The 24,840-nt window shown below is 40.9% G+C and overlaps 1 protein-coding gene across 2 annotated transcripts in view; it reads left to right on the top strand.

Moving 5' to 3' along the window:
- Window positions 1-24,840, top strand: part of LOC140548220 (neural-cadherin) — a 343,076-nt gene that overhangs the window by 145,274 nt on the left and 172,962 nt on the right. For both annotated transcript variants that reach the window (XM_072671671.1, XM_072671672.1), the window contains exons 7-8: window positions 13,500-13,642; window positions 22,049-22,221. In XM_072671671.1, the coding sequence (XP_072527772.1) occupies window positions 13,500-13,642; window positions 22,049-22,221 (316 nt within the window). The remainder of the gene's footprint in view (window positions 1-13,499; window positions 13,643-22,048; window positions 22,222-24,840) is intronic.

Here is a 24,840-nt window from a genome sequence, read left to right as displayed (position 1 = left end):
CTTTTTTAATTGGCCGATTTTCTGCCACCGTGCTCATCGAAGCAGTGAGGCAGGTTCAGTCAGCCATGCATTCAGCCGTGGAGAGAGCGAGAGAGGAGCAGAAAGAGAGAGAGAAACTTTTGTGGATGAAGGCCTGCTATATTTGCGTCTGACCGTGTCTGTCTATCTGTCGGTTCAAATGTATGTCATGCTTTTGTGTGCGTGCCTGTATGTGACACAAGCAGGGCTTGCCTCTCTCTTATACACACTTTTATATGTTACACAAGTACTTGGGTTAGGATGTAACGGACCGTGTCGGGTTCAGATTCCATGTTCAGGTTCTTATATCCTGTCTCGTGCCGAATGTGTTTCGGCATGCATTTATGACGCAGTTCAATATGATATGACTTGAAATGATGCAGTGTGTTATGATACAACTGCACTGTACAACATGCTACAACACAATACACTATGATACAATATGATACACTATGAAATGATATGATACACTAATACAATACAGCATGATACACTATGATACAGTATAATAAAATATGATACGACACACTATGACATATTATGCAACACTATGGTACAGTATGATGTGATACACTATCATATGATACACTATGATATGATATGATACGATACACTGATACAATACACCATGATATGATACACTATGATACGCTATGATACAGTATGATGTGAGACACTGTGATACAATGTGATTTACTATGATATGATACGATACACTGATACAATATGATACATTATGATAAAATATGATGCGATACACTATAATACAATATGATAAATTATGATAAAATATGATGCGATACACTATAATACAATATGATAAATTATGATACAGTATGATGCGATACACTATGATACACTATGATACAGTACAATGAGATACATTATGATACAATATTATATGGGATGATACACTGTACACATTACCACAAATGGTAAAAAATCTATTTAAAAAAAAATGCATTTCCAGAAAAGTTGCTAAACAGACTTACATTGCTGGCAGTATTGCTAATGCTATGGTGTGAAAATCACCATGCCTAATATTCTAAATGTACCATATAATATGCCACTATACGTTCCAATTCAAGGCAATGCAATATTTTATGGTTTGATATAATGCGGTTTCAGATTACACCGGATTATAACATTATAAGATGCAAAATTAAGATTTTACAAGCATGCCAAACCTTTTGTCTTTACATACAACACTAATATACAAATACAAATCCTGAACACATACAGTGCGAAACAAGCATCAAGTACATCTAACTGTTTTACGAATGAATTAAATATTGAAAATAAAACAAACAAACAAACACTTTAGACCTAAAAAAAAAAAAAAAAACAGAATACCTTAAATAACATATTCCAGGCCTCTTCAAAGTTCTAATACAATGGCATTGATCCTACACTACCTACAGACCGAGAAGCCTAACTGACCCAGGAATGCATGTCTGCTTAAACGCTGACTCTATTCTGAAATTCCTGTGATTTCTGATGATCATTTAGGATGTTTTAGAATCAGTGCAAAGAGATGGAATAAATTCTGGTTATTTTTAATAAGCTTTATGATTTAGAGTTTGGAGGAACAATTTGGATCAGGTCAGGTTCTGATGCAGAACTTCACTCCACAGATTGGGTTGAACTTGATTGGAATGTTCTTGGCCTGCATTGAGGTTATGAACCAAACTTTCAGGCCCAATTACAGCTCAGCTTTGCCTTGTGCTACAGACGCTGTACAAACCATTCAAATAAATTCCAGAGTTTTTATTAGTGCATCAGGCCAAAGTTTTACCACTGACTTTCTCTCCACCCCTCTGCCACCATACCTGTCCTATTGGATCTGCACTGCTTCTCTCGTTCTGCTTCCCTCAGACAATTGCACCCTAGCACAGCCAGAACACATTTATAACCCCCCTCTTCAGCCCCGTTTGGGCTTTTCGGAAGCCACGGTTGTACACTGCATGCGCTGAGGGCAGTAATTGAGCAAATCTCGCGACGTCTGTCGCCGCTGTTTGTTCCATTCGGCCTGGCTAATTTGCTGCAGCCTTTCTGCCACGAGACGATGCGGCTTCTCCAGTAATACGGAAAATGAGCCTTGTCACTCAGGTTGACATTTTTCCCCCTCTCTTCCTCTTTTCCACGATGCATCATTACTGGAGCTGCTCATTTCGAGCCGTCCTGAACGCAGACAAATAAAAAAAACAAACAAAAAAAACAACAGTCCGGGAGGCTGAGTGATATTTATAAAAGGACGAGATGAGTTGTAAGCGACATGTACAAGACCCACGGAGCACAGTAATGAGCTCGAACGTGTCAGTCCGCCGTCCAACTTGTTGTGATTTATTTCTGGGATAGACTTTAGGCTACAGATATCATTAGCAACTTAAGCTAGTAATTGTGCATGTGCTTTTGATTTTTCCCTTTTTTGGTCTCTAGCAGTAGCGCACATGAAAATCCTTTATGCTTGGCTTGTCTATTTGGGCAACATGGCCTTAATTTGTTTGGCTAGCCCATATTCAGTACAAAAGTAGCGTGCAGAAGTTTTAGGCAGCTAAGCACATTATTTAAAACTGTTAATCCAAAGCAATGTGAGGGTTTTTACTTGTAGAAACTCCAGATCATATTAGAACAGACGTAGATAAACATAAACACAGTAACCTTTCATTCTGACGAAAATACTGGAGATCTTTTGAGATCTGGAGAACAATGTTTGGTTCCAGGTTTCTCCTGGACGCCCCCAGCTTGCACATGGATTCATTCAATTCATCCCCAGCTCACCTGATTTAACATGCACTATATGTTCAAATATGTTGGACAACACCCATTGCTGACACAGATGTGCAAATGCACGTGCAAAGCTTGTCTAGTCCCTGTAGAGAAATATTAGCCAATAGAATAGGACTCTCTGGAGCAGATACAAACATACAAACACACAAACCTACCATGTCTAAAGCCCCCAAAGCTTCTTTAATTTGAAAATGTTGATGAACCTCTTAGGGTCCTTCAAGGAAAGATCTTTAGAAGATCTCCACAGTTTCAGACCGAAGAACCTCTAAACATTCCTCAAGGCTCTTATATTTTTAGCAGTGTGTTGACTGGGCAGCAGTGGAACTGTGTTCTCTGGAATGATGGTTGGTGCTCCATCTAATACTTTTCAGGATGAAGTTGTGAGGTGATCATCCAACATCCTGACCTCACTAATGCTCCTGGCACTAAATGCGATCAAATCCTCACAGCAGTGCTCCTCCAAAATCTAGTTGAAAGTCTTCTTCCCTGGACAGTAAAGGCAGTTGCTCCAACAAAAGCAGGATAAACTCTTTTAATACCCTGGATTTCAGAAGAAACAGTCAATGCGCAGGTGAACCTAATTTTGTCTGTATGCAGAGGTATGCAATAACTACATTTCGGGAGGAGGAACATGCCTGGAGACCCTCTTCCTTAATCTAACATTAATTCTAACAACATAAATTCCGTCCCTACCTTGTTCACATGTCGACAAGTCTGCACAACCCGTCACCTCCCCGTCACCTCCCACTTAGCCAGGTCATTTTTCATTCCTGGTTCCACATATCAGAGAGGGTGGCCTCCTACCAAATCATTCCCAAGTTCCCCTCCCTCTCTTATGGTCTTCTCCCAAATCATCAAGAGCTATTCCGAACTAGGCCAAAGTGTTGTTAAGCACTGATTTACCAAAACAGGTGTTGGATGATGACTAGAAATATTCCTAGACTCCCATGATGATTGCTTTGGAGATGTTTGGAGAAGGCACACAGTGATGGAAAACCACAACTTTTTAACTGAGTGTTATTAGTATTGATTCTAATATCAATATTTTACTGAGAAAAGAAACACCTACTGTCTGGATAAGCAGCTCTTTCATTCTAATTTTACAGCATCTAACATTTTTGAGCAGTATTGTAATGGCTCACCCTCCAACGGTGGACGGCTATAGTTCTACAGTGGCTGAAATCTAAGATTGATGGTTGGGATAATGAGCCAAAATGATGTGACATTTGTGTGTGTGTGAAAAGAGCAGAGCAGGTGTGACCTCGCGTGTTGACTGACACACCTTCTCCACACAGAACTGTCGGCACCCCGGCGTGCCCGCTTGCCAGTCACTCTCACCGGGGCTGTCACCTTCTTTGTTGTCATGGCAACAGACTGTAGAGATGGGCGGAGTGTAATCTTTTTGCCTCCCTTTTTGTTGTTGTTACGGTGTGACAGGTGATCACTGAGGTTGCACCCGACCGACGTGCCGAGAACAAGCTCTTTGACTTGTCCTTGTGTGTGGTGTGTGTACGGTGTGTGTACGGTGTGTGTACGGTGTGTGTGTGTGTGTGTGTGAGTGAGAGTGAGAGTGTCTGTGTGTGTAAATGTATGTGAGTGAATGAACCCCGGCTTTTGAGGCTGATGACAAATTGCGGGTCGCATGGTGTCACCCCTGTGACGGGTGTTGGTGTGCGCTGACAGGGCGAGGAGGGGCGAAGGATGGCGTTTCCACGGAGACGACATACATCACCCACATGAAACGCCCGTCACCGCGCCTCTGTTAGCCATCAATCAGCCTCGCGCTGCGCAGGATGACAGTTTCAAACGCTCCCCCTCGCACTTTCCAACTCCGTCAGAAACTTCTATCTGTCTTTATAGCTGTCTCGTTCTGTCTTCTGATTGCCATCCTCTCATCACTCTTAAGCTTTCATCCCTCTTCATCTATCGCCTTCCATCGCTCTTTTTTTTTTATTTCCATCTCTTTTTCATACCCTTCCATCTGTCTCTCTCCTTCTGTCACTCTTTCACAGACACTCTCTCTCTTTCTCTCTGTCTGTCTGATTGTATCTCTCTTTCTGTATCTACAGCTTTCACTTTTTTTTTTGCACTAACTGAGATGAATGGTTGGATTTGGAGCTAAAAAGCCGAGCTCTGGTTTTAATGATACTGGGGTGGAACTTAAGGTGGATCAATAAACAGTACGATGCATCAAGGCCTAGGACAAAAATGAATAAATTAAGAAATTCTCTATATATTAGTGCTGTCAGTGTTAATGCGCTAATGATGTGAAAAATCTGCAGACTTTAACGCATTAACCTTTTTTTAACACTTATTAATCATTTCACCAAATTTGGCCCCAACTTCCCTCCTGTAGGTCTCTCTCTTTACAGAGTCTATTGACGTATTAACTGTTTTATTTAGCGATGTAGTGCCTCTACGGTGCCTCTACGGTTGACCTTAGACTGTAGATTACACTTTATTTCTGCTGAAATATGGATTAAATCTCATAACTAACTATCTCTCTCTCTCTCCCTCTCTTTCTCTCTCTCTCAAGCAGCTGCTCCTGTTATAGCTCGCTTAATCCAGCCCATTGACTGATCATCCGTTTATCTCTTAAAACGTTATTGTAGCTTCTTCTCTATTAAAGCTTCTGTGTCTGAGCTTTGTCATGTTCGAGGCTAGAGTGCTCAGAGGTACACTGAGATATTATAAGAACAAAAAAAGGATTTCTTGAGTCAGTTTATTAGGCACATTTATTTGTTCTCCCACTCAAAAAGTCAAGGAAGTTCTAGATAGCATTTTAATTTCTGTGATTAATAAGAATTAATCACAGAATATTGCTTTGATTAATGCAATTACACAATTTTATAGATTGATGACACACATTGTACATATATATATATATATATATATATATATATATATATATATATATATAAATGTTAGTGTCATCAAGCTATGAAATTGTGTCATGGCGTATATATATATTAATAGGTTGTGGTACGTGTCTACTTGTCACTTCACCTCCTATTCATTTCAATGGAGAAAGATGCAGCATGTGCATGGGTTGCATTGTTCTAAGAGCAGAGTTCAATGCAAATGAGTACAGCACGTTGCGTCTAGCCAATCCGGGAAGAGTAGATTGGTACGACCTACGAACGTCACACACAAAACAAACGCCTTTCTGAAACATGAAGGAAAGGCTGATAAAAGCTTTATTTCCAGACTTTGATTCAAATACGACTGATAAATTGATAAATAATAGAAAAATAAAAAATATGCATACATGAAGCATCAGAGAGGGGGGTGGGGAGAGAGAGAGCCATCTACCCAATTAGAGAGAGCAAGGCCAATTGTGCTCTTTCAGGCTTCGGCTGCTGATGGCTGGCAGTTTTGATCTAGGATTTGAACACCCAATCCTCCAGTCATAGGGGCAGTACATTAGTCCGCTGGACCACTCAGAACCCCAAAGTGGTAAACATAACATTTTCCTTACAGAAGTATTGATAGGAAACAGGGATTGCGATGTCTGCAATACAAGTATGGCCACATAAAGTATGGCCTTATTAACCAATACCTTCCTTTTCTGAAATTTGTTCTTGAGAAAAGTCAATGTCAGATTCATAAAGCGCAGAATTGTTCACAGCTCTGCTCTCATAATGATGGATCCCATTGTCCTCATAAATAAGAAATGACTGGTGAATGTCAGAATCTTTCTGAAAACTGCATACATGAGTTTTAAGAAGATTTACTGTTTCTTATTTGCTATTCAAACCGACCAGCTTTTATGTGCAATACTGAAAATGGCAAAATGGTACACAAGGAAAAAAACAACAACATCTGTTTCCCCTACAACTCTCTACATGCACCACTTTGCCCTGCATATATTTTAGGAATGGGTTTTAGATTAGAATTTACCACAAATCTACTGTAACCATTTCATGTAATAGCTTTCTGTGAGGCAGCTTTTAGATGCCCATCACCATCGCTATAAACAATCCTGACTTGGTAAGTTTCCCTAGAATGGCAGATTTCACAACAAAGTGATCTGAATGACTTTGTTTATATCGTAAATCAGTGGACGTTCCCCTTAAACTTCAGTATTTCTTCAACCTAATGTCTGTTTGCTCATCAAGGACTTTTTAAGTTCAGCCATGTCACTTTTCTGCTGCGTTCTCTTCACTGGCTTCTTGTAGCTGCTGCCTGCATCAGATTCAAAACCTTGATGCTGGCCTACAGGGCCAAGACTGGTCCAGCCCCTCTCATCTTAAAGTACGTCTCGGCTTGACCCCCCATCCTTTAAGATCCCTGGAAGACGAGCGTCCAGGCTTTTTTTCTGTCCTGCACTGAAGTGGTGGAACGAACTTCCCCTGGGTGTCCGAAGGCAGAGTTGCTGGCTGTCTTCAAACGCAGACTGAAGACCCACCTTTTTCCAAGTGTACTTGGGTGAAGTGTAGTGTTGAGTATTGTGGTCTCCATACTGACTTCTGTATTTAGTAGCATCTAAGCTTAGAGGGATCTTTTAGATCTTAGCCAAAACAAACTAGCTAAGGATATTTTCTGAGTAAACAGTGAAGCACTGGATAAGAGCATCTGCTAAATGCCTAAAAGGTGAACATGAATGTACTTGAAACAATATGGATTGAAATGACACTTATCTAGAGCAAAAGAGCAAATCGTCTCCTAAAGAACTTTCTTTTTAGGTTCTTCTCTGGCATCACTCTAAAGTACCCTTTTGGCATCTTTTATTTTTGAGTGTGTTGGTTATCTCTGAGGCCTAGCATGCACAGTTCAGCCTTGCAAAGCTCATCCATCACTCACTTTCCACTCACTGCAAACCCCTGCGGTACAATCTCACAATTTGCAGCTCTGCAGATGATTTTTTTTTTTGGGGGGTGGGGGGGGGGGGGTCTTTGAATGATGCTGGCAGAATTTACTTCCCCAACAGCATTCTGACCCGTAAACCGCAGATCACACCAGCAGTCCATCAGAGCCCCGTCTGCTCTTGACCTTTATCAGCTATGATGGACTATCTCGCTCTTCCTCGGATGAAGAAGAAACGCTTTCACTGCTGTCCTCAACAACATGCTTCTCCCTGTGAGAGCTGCCAATGCTGGAGGAGTGAAATCTTTGAGGCCAAATAAGAACAAATGGAGGGCAGTAGGTGAGGGAGTTCATCACAGTTAGTCTGTCAGTGGCTTCTTCTTTCTCTTCTTGAATTTTTTTTTAATACATTCTTTTTTTATCCTTCTTTCCGAAGATCTGCTTGGTTGGAATGTAAAACGACAGCACACTGTGCAGATGTGGGAGCCTCATTTATCTCCCCAGTCATTAGATGGTGTTCCATCGATAGGGAGCGTAGCATGTCAGCGGAGAAGAGAAGGAGCTAGAGAAGGGCTTGGCAGGAAAGTCTTGGCAGGGAACGTGGCGTTTATCTATTTATTTATTTATTTACTAGAGGGGTGGCACGACAAGATTTGCTTCAGTCGCCGGAGCTTGCTTGCCCAGGAGTTCTGTGGGATCTGGGAGGTAACATGTGTGGCATGTCTCTCTTTTTCTCACTCTGCTTAATGACTTGCCAGGTTTGGACTTCTCCAGAGCAAGAATGTCTCTTTTCTCTATTGCATTTCCTGTAGTTATCACTGGTGAAAACAGAAGAATGCTGGAAGTGTGATTCTGTCAGAAGTGTGACTTGTCATTGTTACCAAGTAGAAGAGATGATTTTATTATTATTAAGTTATGCATTTGTAATGAATTATGTAATAATGTAATTCCCTGCATAATTACTAATATTTAAAGCAAACATATAAAGCAATTGTATCCTTATAATAACAACTGAAATCATATTGCTGTTTGACTTTGACTTGCTTTGCTAAAAGACATGTATTTTTACATGTCTTCACATTAAAACAAGTGGAAAAGGTTGTGTAAATGCAGAGTAAATATAAATATTAATTTTTTTCAGTGTGTGGTCAAGTATGTAATTACATTAGTATACTAAAATGTACATTTTATATACAGTATTTTTAATTTCTTTTTTTATCTTCTTTTTTGTTTCATTCTTTCTTTATTTTTTCTTACCTTATTTCTTGCTTGTTTTCTATTTTTTTACTTATTAATTTATTTAAATTTAAATTTATTAATTTTTTCTATTACTCTTTTATTTTTTCTTTAATTCTTCCTTTTCTTATTTTTCCTTTTTCTTTCTTATTTATTCCTTTCTTATTTGTAACTTCTACTTTTCATGGCTCTACCGCTTTGTCTGTCTTTTTCCATCTTTTTTTCTCTCAATTTTGTTTCTGCTCTATAATTGATAACCCTGATATTTGACATAAAACCTGGAGGGAGTTGTATGTCCACATTGAACAAACAGTCCAGGAATCACAGTCCTTTTCAATACAGCTGATTTCAGTGGGCCATAACTAATTGGAAAGTTGGCTGCTCATTTTCTTGCCCAACTCTGCCTCCTTGCATCATCACTACTTCATGCACACGGGGCCTAAGAGAAGGTCTAGAGCTGATTCCAGACGTACCATTTTCAACTGTTTGCTCTTATTGTGATGACCAAAGTGTCAATGCCGGTGAAGCAGTCCTTCCCCAGGCTGGAAATCAGAATAAATGATTCAGCTTGGCAATTGCAAACAGTCTGATAGACCAGAGAAGGCCATAGTATTAGATGAACGAAGAGTTTTAAACCTGATGCAATCATGATGCAAACCACTGGAAAGTCTAAAAACAGAAGGGCCAGGTTATGGTTTGCTCTATGGCATATAGGAGTATCTTTAGAGTTCTGAAAAGGGCACATTTCCCAATGCATTTACCTGTACCAGAGTGATGGCATAAGACTGCTTAGGATCCAGAGCAAACCATCGAAACCATTGAAACATCATGGCATGAGCTTGTAATGTATGTCTCCCAGCTGAACTGGCTTAGTAGTCTGTATTGATGAAAAGACTGTGGATGGCAGCAGAATACATTCAGAGATGAAGCCTCTTAGCTGCTCAGTACAACCGAAAAACCTTAGAACACAGTACTTCACCTTGTTTTTCAGGGCCAAAAAGTGGATTGTTCTTCTGTGGCTGAGTCAATCGTCTGACCTGGCTTGTATTGAGAATGAACTTAAGTTACTGCATACAATATAGAAGGCAAAAAGCTGCTGAAACCATCAGAACCGACAGCTCAGTACGCCAGGGATATTCAGCACCTGTTGATTTCTGTGGATTACTGACTTTTAAGCAACAATAAGATAAATACAATCATTTTATTTGTTATTATGTTCATTTGTCCAATCACTTTTGGTCCCCGGAAATGAGTAGTATATGTATAACAATTACTGATGATATTCCATTTTAACTCAGTGTGCAGGAATACAGAGCCAATCCAGTAGCTATTCTCTCACTGTCCCCTGTAGCTTGGCTGTATTGTGCATTTGTGTCCATACTAGGGATGTCCTGACCCAAGCCAGTCACTCGGGATCAGGGTCGTTCCAGGCTTTTTTAATGGATCCGGTATCAGCTTTTAAGGCTCTGATCCTTAGTGCCATCTTGCATCCTCTGGGTGCCAATAATAGACATGATCTTCAGCTGCTGCAGATGAACTTCTGAACTACTGGCTTCTGATGCTAACTCTCCATTCCATCTTAAATAATGCCACTGTTACACTGTGTACATTTGAACAGCAGAATGTCAGTGTTGCATTATTTAAGGTGGAATGGAAATTTCAGGGAAGAGGAAAACTTTAGCTTAGAGTTAGCTCAGAGCCTCACTGTAAACACGACACAGCAACAAAGAGTGTGTTAGTTAATCTGTCAGAAGAGGAGGATTTAAACTCTGCACTCTTCCTCCAATCTCATCTTCATTTGTATAAGGTAAATTCCGCCTTGTTAGAAACCAAACTATGGTGGGAATGCTCTGTTCTACCAGCAAGAGAACCTTACTGCTTTCCTTGGTTCTAAACCAGCCACTAGAGACATCCCTAGTGTATACTGTATGTGTATGTGTATGTGTGTGTGCCCTTAATGTCACAACACCAAGCATTAACGCTGTCACTGCCTTGTAGGTTAGCAGGACACACACTGCCAGCAGGAAAGCCATTAATCCTTGCACTCTTCATAATGGCCTATAATGGCTGGTCTATGTGAGTGGCACAGAGCATATGCTGTTATTTAGAGTTTAAGAATAATTACACACGGGTCAACAATATGCCATGGGCAGGAACTCCTGCCGAACGTTTATTTCATCCTTGACCTTTATGTAAAGAAAACTGCAGCATCTAGTAAAGATCTATTGCAAATACAGATTAGGACATGCACTCTTAAAGGACCCATAAGGACCCGTAGATTTTATACATTTTCCCTTTGGTCTTCTCATGCCGTTTGTGTGGGCTTATGTCAGATTTCTGTCCAAATCCATTTCAACATGAACATTTTAGATGAGGCTGGGGTTTTCTCATTTAATATCCACTGTCAGACACACTCATCTTTATGACTGGAAGATTTTTGGAAGAGGTCTGTGAAAGAAACCTCTCCTAAAAACAAGCCACTGAAACTGAACTGCACATGGAAGCATGCTATGTGGTCAGATGAGACAAAAAATGAAAAAAAATGAAATTGCATACAAAGCATACAAGTACCTGGAACCCAATACCTAGTCAAATATGGTGGTGGATCCCTGCTGATTTGGGGCTGTCTAGCTGCTACTAGTCCAGAGGCTCATGTGTAAATCAGCGACATAGTGAATTCCACTAAACACCAGGGGATTTTACTGCCAACATCCCTCTCCTTCTGGCAGAAAGATGTGCCTTGGCTGTGGGTGGATTTTCCAGCAAGATCATGACTCTAAACATACACTATACGGATAAAAGTATTGGGACACATACATATTACACCTTCAGGATCCTTTTTACGTCATCCCTTTGGTCCCTCCTTTGCAGCTCAAACAGCAGGTCTGGAGATCTGCAGTTATTAAGTCAGCAGAGCATTGGAGACTTTTCTGCACTCTGCCCTGACCCAGCTCTGTAACTTTACGTGGTCTGACACTTTGTGGCTGAGTTGCTCTCTGTGGTTCCTCCTAACTCTTCCACTTTTCAATAATTCCATTCACAGCTGATGGTAGAAAATCTAGAAGGGAAGAAATTTCATCATCTGACTTGATGTGACTGCAGCGGTGGCTCCTATTACAGCGTTCAGCGTTACAGAGTTCAGTGAGCTCTTTAGAACCTCCTTTCCTAGGCATAGGTTCTTGATTTTAAACACCTGTGGCAATGGGACTGAATGAGACACCTGCATTCAGTGATTAAGAGGTGTGTCCCAAAACTTTTGTCTGTATCGTGTGCATCACAATCCACACAAAAATAGTTGCGGGACCACAAAGTCAGTGAAGTTTTGCAGTGGTCCCCACTGTCTCCAGATTAGAACCCATTTGAATGCTTGTGGTGTGGCTTGAAAAGAGAGGTTCACAGGTAAAACCACAGGTATGTCAAGGGACTGAAAATGTTCTGCTGGACCAGTATCCTTCATCGAGTGTTCTTAACTTGGATGAGCATTTCACAAACACAGATTTTAGCAAAATTTAATGAAGGGTGCCAAAGGTTCTGTGGCCAATTGAAGATAACAGTATATACACTATATGTACACACTGTGGACAAAAGTATTGGGACACCTGCTCATTCATTGTTTCTTCTGAAATCAAGGCTATTAGAATAGAGTTTATCCTGCTTTAGTTGGAGTAACTGTCTCTACTCTCCAGTGAAGGCCTGCTTTCATTGAACTGGTAAGAGGCCTTCTACCAGATTTTGAAGGAACATTGCTGTAAGGATGTGACTGCATTCAGAGCAGCAGTTAGGTCAGGATGTTGGGTGATCATTACCTCACCTCATCTCCAACTTGCCAACTCACACCAAAAGTATTGGATGGAGCACCGACCATCATTCCAGAGAACACAGTCCTACATCTCCACACCTGAATGATGGGGGGCTTTATACCCCACTAGCCCACGTCTGGCATTATATCTGCTCCAAAGAGTCCTATTCTATTGGCAATACTTCTCTACAGGGCCAAAACAAGCTGTGTATGTGCATTTGCTTATATGTGTCAGCAATAAGTGCAACATAAAGTAGCTGAACGCATTCATTAGAAGGGGTGTCCACAAACATTTGGACACATACTGTATATAACAGAAGCTAATGAATCTGTTAGTTGGTGCTTCTTGTAATGAAATGTGGTAGTGAAGAACCTTCTCATAATGAACATTTTCTAAAGCCATTAAAACACAATGCATACGCCAAGAACCACTAAGGAACCTTTGATTGTAATAACGTGTGCAGTATTCTGATGTCTAGCATTTCTGTATTTTTGTTCTGATCAGATGAGTAGTTTCATGCTCTTGCTCAGGCAAGTGTGAAACACCTGCTAGCTCTTTCCAACTCCACTTTCTTTTCCTCACCACAAACACTTTAAATATTTACCTTTGAACTTGAAATAGCTTGTAACATCTGGAACTTGCTCTCATTAAGGAGTAATTGAGATATTCAGGCGATGGCATTATTCTATGTGTCAGGATTGGTCACAGTATGCAGCCCGCTTATTTTCCTGCAAACGCCCACACTTTGCTATTGCTTCCCCAGAGACGTGAAGTGTTGATGTGTCTGCACATGCATGTGGGTATAATTGCTTACGTGTGTGTGTGTTTGTATGTTTTTTCTACATACAGTTATCGCACCTTTGTCTCTGAAGATGCTGGGCCCAATACTTTGGTTGCTACGGTGCTGGCCAAGGACCCGGATGGCGATGGGATCACATACAAAATCTCCTCAGGAAATGAAGAAGGCAACTTTGTCATTGACAATCAGAAAGGTGAGCCAGCACTTCTTCAGTTAAGACGCTCTTCTTTTTCTCGGCCTCCACAGCAGTTCATGGCTGAGCTGAACATATCCAATCACTGTTTCTTAGCAACACTTATTTCCCCTTCTTTCTTTCCATCGCTACTTTTAGCTACATTGCAAATTTGCCCGTGTTGAATCAACACTCACATTGTTAAATTTAACGCGTGCAGTGTTGATTTATCACTGGCACATTTGCTGATATATTGTGTCTGCAGAACAGTCCTGATGCTTCTTCGTTATTTCATTTTAGGTAAGGATTTAAGTGCAATCACACAATCGGAGCAGGCTGAGAAAATCACTGCAGTAGACCATTCAGCCTTATTCTCTGTACCTCATTCATTATAATGCTCCTCAGGTGAATAGAAGCCTGGTCTGCAGTTTCACTAACCTTGCCATCTAAAGTGATAACTAGTCCTTCAGTTTACCTTATGGATAAAAGTATTGGGACACCTGCTCGTTCTTTGTTTCTTTTAAAATCAAGGGCATTAAAACAGTCTATCCTGCTTTTGTTGGAGTAACTGTCTCTACTGTCCAGGGAAGAAGGCTTTCTGCTAGATTTTGGAGGAGCAATGAGGACTGAATGTCTTCAACTCCCCAAAGGGGGGGAGGGGGTGTTTATAGAGTCCTATTCCATTGGCAGTACTTCTCTACTGGGACTAGACAAGCTGTGTGCGCATGTGTGTGTGCACATTTGCATATCTGTGTCAGCAAATGCGTGCAACTTAAAAGTAGCTGAATGCATTCATTAGAAGGGGTGTCCACAAACATTTGGACACATAGTCTATCAAATCCAAGGCTAATAAGACAACATTTTTAATTCCCTTACTTCACAGTGCTATAAAGCATTTTTAACAACAATAATAATAATATTCACTCTTTGTGGGGATGAAAATGGCAGGTGAGAGTATTTAAGTCTTTAATTAGAATAATTAGCATATTTAAAGCCACTCTGCCCGAATTCATTTTCGAAGCTGTTTTAGAATGAGTCTCGGATTATGTCAACACAATTTCAGTCTATTTTGGAGGGCATTTGGAGGCTTGTGTTTGCTGCGAGGCCAGCAGCTACACTCCCAGGCAATTATCATGCAGGGAGTGAAAATGGACTGGTGAGATGGTGATGACATCTGCAGGACACCTGCAATAGGTTATAAACTCTGTGTAGATCTTTATTTTGGTGTGTTTGTGCTATAAATAACAAGCAAACCTTTTCTCCGGTATAAAGTTACTGCTGTGCAGTGGCCTGGTGAAGTGTTTCCAAACCCTGGTCCTATTGGACCTAAGAACATTCTTTAGCTCTAACAGACCCCCTTCAACTAAGGAAGGAAGCTGCTTAGTTGAAGTATAAGCATGCAATAAAGGAAATTCTGGTCTCATGCATGAAATTCCAAACTTCCAAAAGTCTTGTATTACAACATGTTGTATTAGAATGACTTTGTTTATTGAAATTAAATATCGTCCCTTGCATTCCATCCTAAGCCTTATTATTATTAGTAGTAGCAGTAGTAGTAGTAGTAGTTACATGGAAAACAATGCAAAGAGACTGATTTGGCAGTTAAAGTTAATTATAGGGCAGTTAAACGGTTAAAATAGGCTGCGTTCAGCATAAATGAGAGATTAGAAATACATTAGAAATACATTGTGGGTTGAGTGACTGGAGTTAATTAAATGTATCTCATTAAGAGTTCACAGGTTGAATAGCCAATGATGCCACAGCCGTCCGTATCTGGGAGTCTAAAAGAGCATACTTGGCCTTCCTGTCTCTGAGTGGGTAGGATACCCCCCCCCCCATCACTCAGCATGATACAAGCCATGTCATAAATATCATAAATAACTATCCTGGAGCATATGAACACCTGAATAGGATAAAAGAAAAGTGGAGACTACATGTTCATCCTTTAACGAACCAGCTGATTTACCCCTTTACAGGGCAAGGCTTATTACTCTCTGAGGCGTGTTATTCAGTAACTACAGGGGCTTCTGTACAAACCGGTGGGGCTATTCATTGGTAATTGAAGGTTGTAGCAGCCAATAGGCTGTTTAAGGGGTTAACACGCGCTTCTTGAGTTGAAGCAGGTGTGTTAGAGCAGGAGCTCATGACCAACTTAGCCAAAGTTGCTGGTTGACTAGTTTGGCCCTATGCCCCATGTCATATGAAAATATGAAAAAAGAAAAAAAAAAAAACTGTGCAGGTCAAGCTTTGGCAGGCCAGGCTACTATTTTCAGTAGGGCTTAATCATGCAATTATTGAGTTTACACTCAAATTGTGCGATAAATAAGACATAGGGAGCCATGCAACCTGTGGCTGCATATAACTGGCTTCCTATTAGAGGTAGATGGCATTGACTATTAATGAATCACCTTAAGACATTATTAAGGTGTTATGTTTGACTGCAGTAACTAGCATACGTTAACGTTAAGGACATTCCATCTCCTATAACTTTAGCATTTGGAAGATAGGAGGTTTTAGCGGCCATTATGCTGCTTGTGGCAAATATCCTAACGAGGAAGTAAGGCGGGCCTCAGCGTTCAGCAGAGAGAAATCATCATAATGATGGTTGTTATTACTCAGTTCAGGTGATCTATGCATCTCTAAGCACTGCTTCAGTGGGCTCAATCCTGATTCTCAAGAAGAGTCTCTATCTATTTCTTGGATGCCAATTCCGCCCTTTCTCTTCCGCAAAGATCAAAGGCTTCTTTTATTGCCCCTTTTCCACGGCTCGTCAGATCTCGGCCTCTCCTGAAATTCTCTCAATCATTCATTAGCCTCTCCCTTTCTCTGTTAGAGGCTTTCTGCCGGGCCAAACGGAGCCGAAGCGCTTGATGCTCGCCGTTAATTTGACTGTAACTCACAGTGGAATACGTTCTGTTTGAGTTAATGCCGCTTTAAGAATTCAAACCGCGGAGTCGATAAGCTGATCAGGCCTGTAGTATTAAAGGCATAAATACAAAGGGTGCATCCGGCTGGGTGAAGGACATATTTACCAACGCTCTGGGAAATGTTTATGCCGATAATCAGCCAGATCATCTCCAGTACGCTGCACCTGTCAGGGTCTTTTTTTTTTTCTTTACTCTTTATTTGTGGTGTTTTGATTTTCTTTTGTTCTTGGCCCAGCAGGCAGCGTGGAGTTAAAAGAAGTTCCATCATCTTTGCGCCTGCCGTTGAGGGAATACATGAATAAATGAAAAGCGATTGGTTGCGAGGATGGGCCAGACAGGCTGTTAACACTGTATGATGGCTTATAAATTGACTAATTACTGTAGATGCAGCACGTATACAATGTAAGACAAACATGCATAGAACAAGGCTGTCCCTTCCCCGCCTTGAAATGAGCTTGTGTAGATTATAGGATCGGTATGAAGTAGAATAATTCACGAGTGTTGTTTTTTTCATGTCAGTTCTTCATGATGAGTATTCATTTTGATGCCGTTAGTTCTGGAAAGAACTCCTCTACGTCATTTTGTAGCCTTGAATTTCTTTTTACACAGCCACAGCTATCTAGCTTTCTCTGTACAGTGTTTGTGGAGTTCTTGCTGGATTCTGATTGGTGTGGATTGGAGGCTTATATAACTTGGCTAGGCCGCTTTCTACTGAGCTGCTCTGGCTTTGTAAGAGATGGATGGGGGTTTGTTTTCGGTTACTCCCTCGCTGTGGCGGATTTGGGGTCGAGATGCTGATGGGATCTGGCGTGGGACGAGAGCCAGTGGCCTGTCCCCCTCCCTTCCTTCATATGATGCGACGTTTGCCCATCCGCCCCCTGGACAAACATCTTCTCCATCTTTGATGTGTGCTGATATGTGCTGGCTGCCCCATCCATCTACATCCTGCTCCATTCAGGGTCACCCGCCACTGTACTGAAATACACACACACACCCATACACACACATGCAGACGTACATATATACTTATGTATTGGTCCTTGTACTTCAACAGTTGTGTCTATATGGACAATATACACACATAGATTACCTAAACCTGCTATTATAGCACATACGCTGGTATGGCGTATGCTGACCTCTGAGGAGAGGGATGTACAGGGCTGGTCCAAGCCTTTATGGGGCCCTAAGCAGATTTTCAATTGGGGCCCCCCATACCACCACCTTAGTACCAGATGCTTCTTTATTTCCTTGGGAGAGAGACATTGTGCAATCCACTGAAGCTCTCAAGCAGTGCATATCTGCATTTGCCCGACAGTGGCAGCAGCCAACAGCAGAAATTTATTAACCTAGTTTTGGTGTGTCAACTATGAAATTAATTAATATAAAAATTGCATTTTTATTATTCAATGTTATTTTTAAAATATGTATTTTTTTATCATGATATCTTACATAAATGCTGTTTATAATAAATGTTTCTTTTATTCATTAAAAAAACAGCTCTTTAAAAAACTGCTCTTTAAAAAACAGCTCTCATCCAATCTCAAGCCAAATAATCCACACACATCTTTGTGTTTCCAGATGTCATTATTTTTATTGTCTACAGCACAGTGGTCTTTAACCCTCCTTCTAGAGAATTACCCTCCTGCAGGTTTGAACACCAACCCATTTCTAACACACCCCATTCAGCCAATCAAAGACTTCTGAAGGCAGTGAATAGCTGGATCAACTGGGCCGTGATTAAGGCTGGATCCAAAGTGAGTGAGACAGGAACTCTCCAGTAGCAGGGTCGGAGTTCATTGGTCTATAATCACCGGGAAAATTTAATAATACAACTCTAGCAACTATCTACACTGTTCAAAAACCAGCTCCACCAGAGAAATGAAGAAGACCCTGTACTTGTCTCACCTCAAGTTAATGTTTTCCACATTGTCTTTACCTTGAAATCGAGACAAGACTGAGTCAAACTAAAGAGACCATTTATTTGCGGTCTCAAGGCCAAGATTGGACTGGAGCTACATTATTTTGCAAAATTGCTGCCGCCGCTACTTCAGAATTTTCTGAAATGTCATGAAATTGCAATTATGAAACTCAGGAAGTTGAATTGTCAGACCGCACCTGGCTCTTAAAGGGAATGTCAAGTGACACGCTGATAAAATAGGGCCCAGGGAGAGGAGAGGGGAGAAGAGAAGAGAGGAAAGTAGATTAAACTAGCTAATGTTAAGTAAGCGACATTTTACAGTTGAAAAGAACATTCATTCACAACGTAACGTGAAGCCTGTCACAGTACTAACTTGCAGTTCACACAGATAAGGGCTCTACTAACTAGGGATGCACCGATCCAGCTTTTTCAGTTCCGATACGAATATAGATATGTAAACTTTGCATACCAGTCGATACCTGATACAGATCCGATACCATTGGTGAATTAGTAAACCGAGACTTAAGAGACTTAAGGCATCAGGATTGACCAAAACAAGACTTTACAAACTTTGTAAAACAAAAAATAACAAATTAACACATACATAGAAACACACATAGATAAAATAAACAATTGTGTGGGACACAGCTTTCAAGTTCAAAATCAAAAAAAGGAGTCAAACTTCTTAAAATATTTTAAATACATTTTTATTAGCCAAACATAAGTAGCTTTACACAAACACACAGACGTCTTATTTTTAAATATTTAGCATACACAGTCATTCAAAATAAAATCTAGCAGCTGAACCTGAGAATAAATGAGTAACTTGGTCAAACATACAAGCAGCAACCAAAAATTGCAAACATGTAACCATTTAGTGCAGTCTCACACCAATCAATTAACGTGAAAGGATCGGTTCCATGGATTGGTTGGGGTAGGATAGATGGGGTCACCACTGCTAAAATAAACTCTAGAGTAAACACCGTGGAGTACTACAATTTCAAGCAACTTTTTATTATTATTATTATTATTATTATTATTATTATTATTCAAATAAATTCAATGCCATATTTAAGTTTACCATGAACAAAACTTTATAGTACAGTAACAACCTGTAAAGCTGTAAAGTAGCCTGTAAAGTAAACTGTCTTCTTGTAGGATTGCTAGAAAGTATATGAAAACTGCAAAAGACTGTGAGGTGATGGTGCACTGTTCTACTGTGCAGCGACTCCTGATCAAATGCCACCGTTCAAAGAAGAGAAAAATATACACCACTACTTACACACATAGACATACTTCATCCCCACAAACATCCATCCTTGTATACATAATACACACCCACCCACACACTGACACACATACTCTTATTTACCCCACATGCATTAGTCCTTGTACTATATTCAGAGCTGTCTACAGCTGTCTAATATACACATACCCCTCACACACACTAAGCTGTGCTCGTCTCCATTAAATGTTGTTTCATAAAAGTACATTCAGATCATTCTCTGAAAAGCATGCATTCCTGCCCACCCCCTCCCTTTTCATTTGCATTCAGTGGTTTAACTCAAGGCTGAGCTCAATGCAATGCAATCTGGGTAAGCGATGTTAAGAATCAAACATGTCTTTTCATGATATTTTGGCCATAAATAATCCAATGTGTGATTTTTTCTGCACACCTGTCATAAATGTTTGCTTTATTTTTTGTGTATGCCTTGTATTGCCCACATATTGAAGGCATTGTCACAGGGATCTAGCCCACATTGGCTTGTTACAGATTGCTGGTGGAGGCCCAACTCAGCCTACGGCATTTATAACCTGCAGTGGATACAACTGTCTATGTCAATGGAGCTGACACGGCTCTTCTACAGCCACACACACTCAACGCACATTGCTTTTCTTGCCTCGAACCTCATTGCACTGTGACATTGGCTGGGGGAGAATAATTCAGATTGAATTAGAATTGATTACATGTTCTTTTTTTCCCCCTGCAGTCGTGCCACAAAGGCTCTAGCGCTACGCATTAGAATCAATTCAGGGCCCTGGGAAGAGCGTGGCTTCTCCCATGCCAGGTCTGTGTCACAAGCTGCGTGCTTTCCTTTAATGTTCCCTTGCTGCGAGCTGCAGATAGCAAGCATCCAGATTATGAGAGCGGGTTTGAATACACGGCGTCTGATGCAGCTGTGGGAGAGCAATGGCAAGCATATAGCAGCGTCTAGAAGGTCATGTATAAGCTGACTTCTGCTGTCACCGAAGATAAGCTGCCATGTATTTAATGTGGCAGCAGCCCACGCATGTGGTTGAGTTAAAGACGCAACACCTGTACATACTTGTCATTACAAATCTCCATGCATACACTTTATGTCCAAATATTTGTGGACACTCCTTCTAATGAATGCATTCAGCTACTTTAGGTTGCACTTATTGCTAAAATAGATGTGCAAATGCATACACACAGCTTATCTAAGCCTTGTAGAGAAGTACTGCCAATGAAATAGGACTCTCTGGAGCAGATAAGCATGAACCCATGGCATCAGGCATGGAATAGAAGAGTATACATGCCCCCAGGACTGTGCCGTGGAACAGTGGAACAGTATCCACTGAGATTATGTGAATGATGGTACTCCATCCAATACTTGGCAATAGTTGGGGAGTTGAGGATAATCCAGAGTGGCAATAATCCAACATCCTGACCTTATTTGCTCTCTTCTCATTGAATGCAATCAAATCCTCAGCAATTATCCAAAATCTAGTAGAAAGCCTTCCCTGGACAGTAGAGACAGTTGCTTCAAAAACTCACCTTTTTGATTATGGAACAAACAGTGAGCATAATGAGCATTGTCCCAATACTTTTGTCCATATATCTATTGTATCGTGAAGTGAGCCTCACCACCTTCCAAGAAGCAGTTCTCTTGAACTTCTCCAAGGAAATTCCCACTGGAGCCCACATTTTTACAGAATATCTCCCAGCCATCCTGAGTATACACAGAGGCCACAGACATACTAGCCCTGCTGGCATTAGCATAAAGAGCATAACCCTCTGCATTGACTGTCGGCAGCACTCCAAGGACAGAGCTAAGGGTCAGACTACATATAAATGTAAGCTCACTGGGGGCATGACCAAGAGATATTCCAGAGAGGAAGATGAAGGAGAGATGAAACCAACGACAGTACAAAGGGGGAAAAACAAGTTGCTAATCGCAAGCACAGGCAAGATCACAGAGACCGTGTGGGATTACAGGCAAAAGTTAAGTTGGTAGACCAAGCACGTAGCTGTTCGTCCGAAGCTCAAGGAGATGGTGAGGAGGGGGAGGTTTATTTGATGCTGTTCATAAACACCTCTTATCTTCATCAGACAAGATTTAATTGAGTGCGTATTGCATTAGCGTGGAATCGAAATTCTTGTTGCTAATTCACTTCGCGGAATTCCCCTCAGGTTGGACCAGAGCTCTGACTCCACAAGCTCAGAAAAGTTAATGAGTCAGAGTCAGTTATATTATGTTATATTCCAAGGTAGACCATGTTTACCTCCCTGTTGTTATGTATTGAGATATGCATTAAAAATTTCTGTGATCCCCCCTCCAGGCTTGATCCGCCTTCGCTCCAGCCCCCCTCCCAAACTGCAGGGAGTGGAGTACGTCCTGAATGTCACAGCGATGGACGACAACGCCTCTGGTGGACCCCAGTCTCTCTCGGCCACGGCCCAGGTCATCGTGGGGGTGGATGATGTCAACAACAACAAGCCTGTCTTTGAGAAGGTACTGTACATGATTATACTGTGTCTAATCAATGTCCATGACAAATGTGGGGTTTCCAATTCTGGCCAGTAACCCTATCCCCGTTCACATGAACTCCCCCTATCACTAGCAATGCCCCCAACACATGAAGCCAGCCAGCACCTCTTTTCAAACCTTGGCTAATGCAGCATTGTTAGGCAGCCAGCTTGGAGGAAAGCACGGCTCTCCAGCTCCCATACAACAGCTGACAGATGCTTGTGCTGACCAACATCACACTAGGAGTGATGTGGGGAGGAAGTGCCATCAACCCACCCCTGAGAGAGCCCTCATCATCAGCATCCCGGGTCATGCTGCTTGTGGTTGAACCAGTGATCCTCTGATCATAGTGGCAGCGCCCGATACCACTGGACCACTCAAATCCAAATCCCCCCACCTGACTTGTTTAATGAACTGGTCTCAGTCTTCAAACCATTAATCTGATGTGCTCCAGCTTTGTTGGGAAGAAACCCTGCAGCCCCTATATTGCATTCCACACAATAGAGTGGACACCCCTGATTTACAACACAAGTGATGACCTAGATTAACCCCTTAAATTATGCAGTGACCAAAAGATGCAGTGACCATCTCACAATCCCCTCACAGAAAGCACTCCTTCCCTCCTCTTAATGTTAGCACTCTCTTGGCTTTCTCTCAAGCAGCTTCAGAAAGAGCCCCCCTGATGCTTGAAGATAAATACTGAGCAGTTGTTGGCTTCTTGCTGGGGGACATTTCAGAAACATTTATTTTTATTGAAAATTGATGTGAAATTGAAAGCTTCAGCTTCACGATTTATACTTTAGATACTGTAGATCTTCATTTATGCATCATCATAGTGCCAAATAGCTTATTCTGAATAAAGCCATGGAAGAATCTCTGTTGGGAACCTAAATAAACTTTTTTTTAATTTTTTTTATCAAATTTTACCCAATTTTCTACTCAAATAGTAAGGCCAATTACCCCATCCCTGTTTATTTGAACTACCCCTATCACTAGAAGGGTGAACGTATTTCGAGTGAAACTGTAGAAGAACCACTGTTGATTATCAAAAAAAAAAAAAAAACATGAAATTAATGGTTATTTGAAGAACCTTCATTGTAAACGTGAAGGACCTTTTATTTAAACAACCACTGCATAAAGTCGGGATGAAAGTTTTTTTCTAAAACTATATACACCAAGAACTAGTTATGAACCTGAACCTTTATTTTTTTTGGAGAATATCAGCACAATTCAGTTGTTCAGATGTGAATAAACTGTGTAATGTTCAGTGTAGAGAATGCATTGTAGAGAAACTTATGTAATGGTTTCTCGAGGGATTCCTAACTCCAATATATTCCAATATCATCACTGTCACACCGATATGTTGTATCTCCATTTTTGCTGTTTTTCACTTTTTGACATCATTTGAAGCTGGTAGTTGTTCTGTGCATTGGGCCTAAATGTCATGATGAATGGACCAATAGAAAGGCTCCAAAATTATATGGAATAAAATCTATTTACATTGACTTCCATTGAAAGTTATGAAGGTTTTTCCTTCTCCTGTAAAGTCACTATTTTGGAGATACTTTTTCACTGGACAGCGATGAAATGCTCTTAATAAATTATCTATTCTCGTTTCAAAGTCAAATAAAAAAATAAAACAATCTTTCTGAAAAAAGGTGCATCTTAAAATTAAGTTTTTTATAACTCATAGTCCTGCTTAACATTACTGCTTTTAATAAGCACCTCAGTCTCAGGACATATGACACAGACACGTCTCCTCTGTCATCTGCACTGCCACTTTAAAACTCTATTGTGCCTTTATTATGCTGCTCTCTTGTTTGATTTTGCTGCTGTAAAAACTGACTTTCCCCGTGGGAAAAATAAAGTGATCTATCTATCTATCTATCTATCTATCTATCTATCTATCTTGGTATCTTCTCCAAACGCTCTCACTCACTCACTCGAGTTGCGATAATCAATAATGTACAGATCTGATTGGCTGATTAGCATCACGTGGTATTTAAAATGCATGCAATTAGTCTAGTGGTTGGTGTGGCGCAACAGATAACACCACTACCTGCCACAGAGCTACCACACCATGTGGGAGACTGGGGTTCGATTCCCAGTCTGGGTTACTATGCTGCGCTACACCAATAAGAGTCCTTGGGCAAGACTCCTAACACTCCATTGGCCCACCTCTGTAATATGAGTAACCATGTAAGTCGCTCTGGATAAGAGCGTCAACTAAATGCCATAAATGTAAATGTCTATGAGTTTTCATTGGCCGCTAACCTGGCCCTTTAAGCCAGTTAAAATAAACACCCCATCAAACTTTAAATAGTTCTCAGTAGTTTATCAGTTATGGGTCCAGGTCCATAGAGGACAGTGTCTGGGTCTAAACCTCTCTAAATGACTTAACTTACATCTTTACTGTTAAATTAAACAGACGTTTCGATGCATTGGTGGATTTCTCCTTGTAGAGAGCATAGACGGGCCTGTACTTGATCCCCTTCTCTACCCTGTTTCTGTCTTTGCCCTCTCTCTGTGGTTTTCCCAGCCTCCTTTTCTGCTTCTAAGTGCTTCTTTATCACCGCTCCTCTCCCCCTTTTCTATTCTCATGAG

The sequence above is a fragment of the Salminus brasiliensis genome, chromosome 25, assembly GCF_030463535.1.
Source record: "Salminus brasiliensis chromosome 25, fSalBra1.hap2, whole genome shotgun sequence".
Classification (NCBI taxonomy): Eukaryota; Metazoa; Chordata; class Actinopteri; order Characiformes; family Bryconidae; genus Salminus; species Salminus brasiliensis.
The sequence above is the reverse complement of the archived record's forward strand: the minus strand, read 5'-3'. Positions and strand labels throughout refer to the sequence as shown.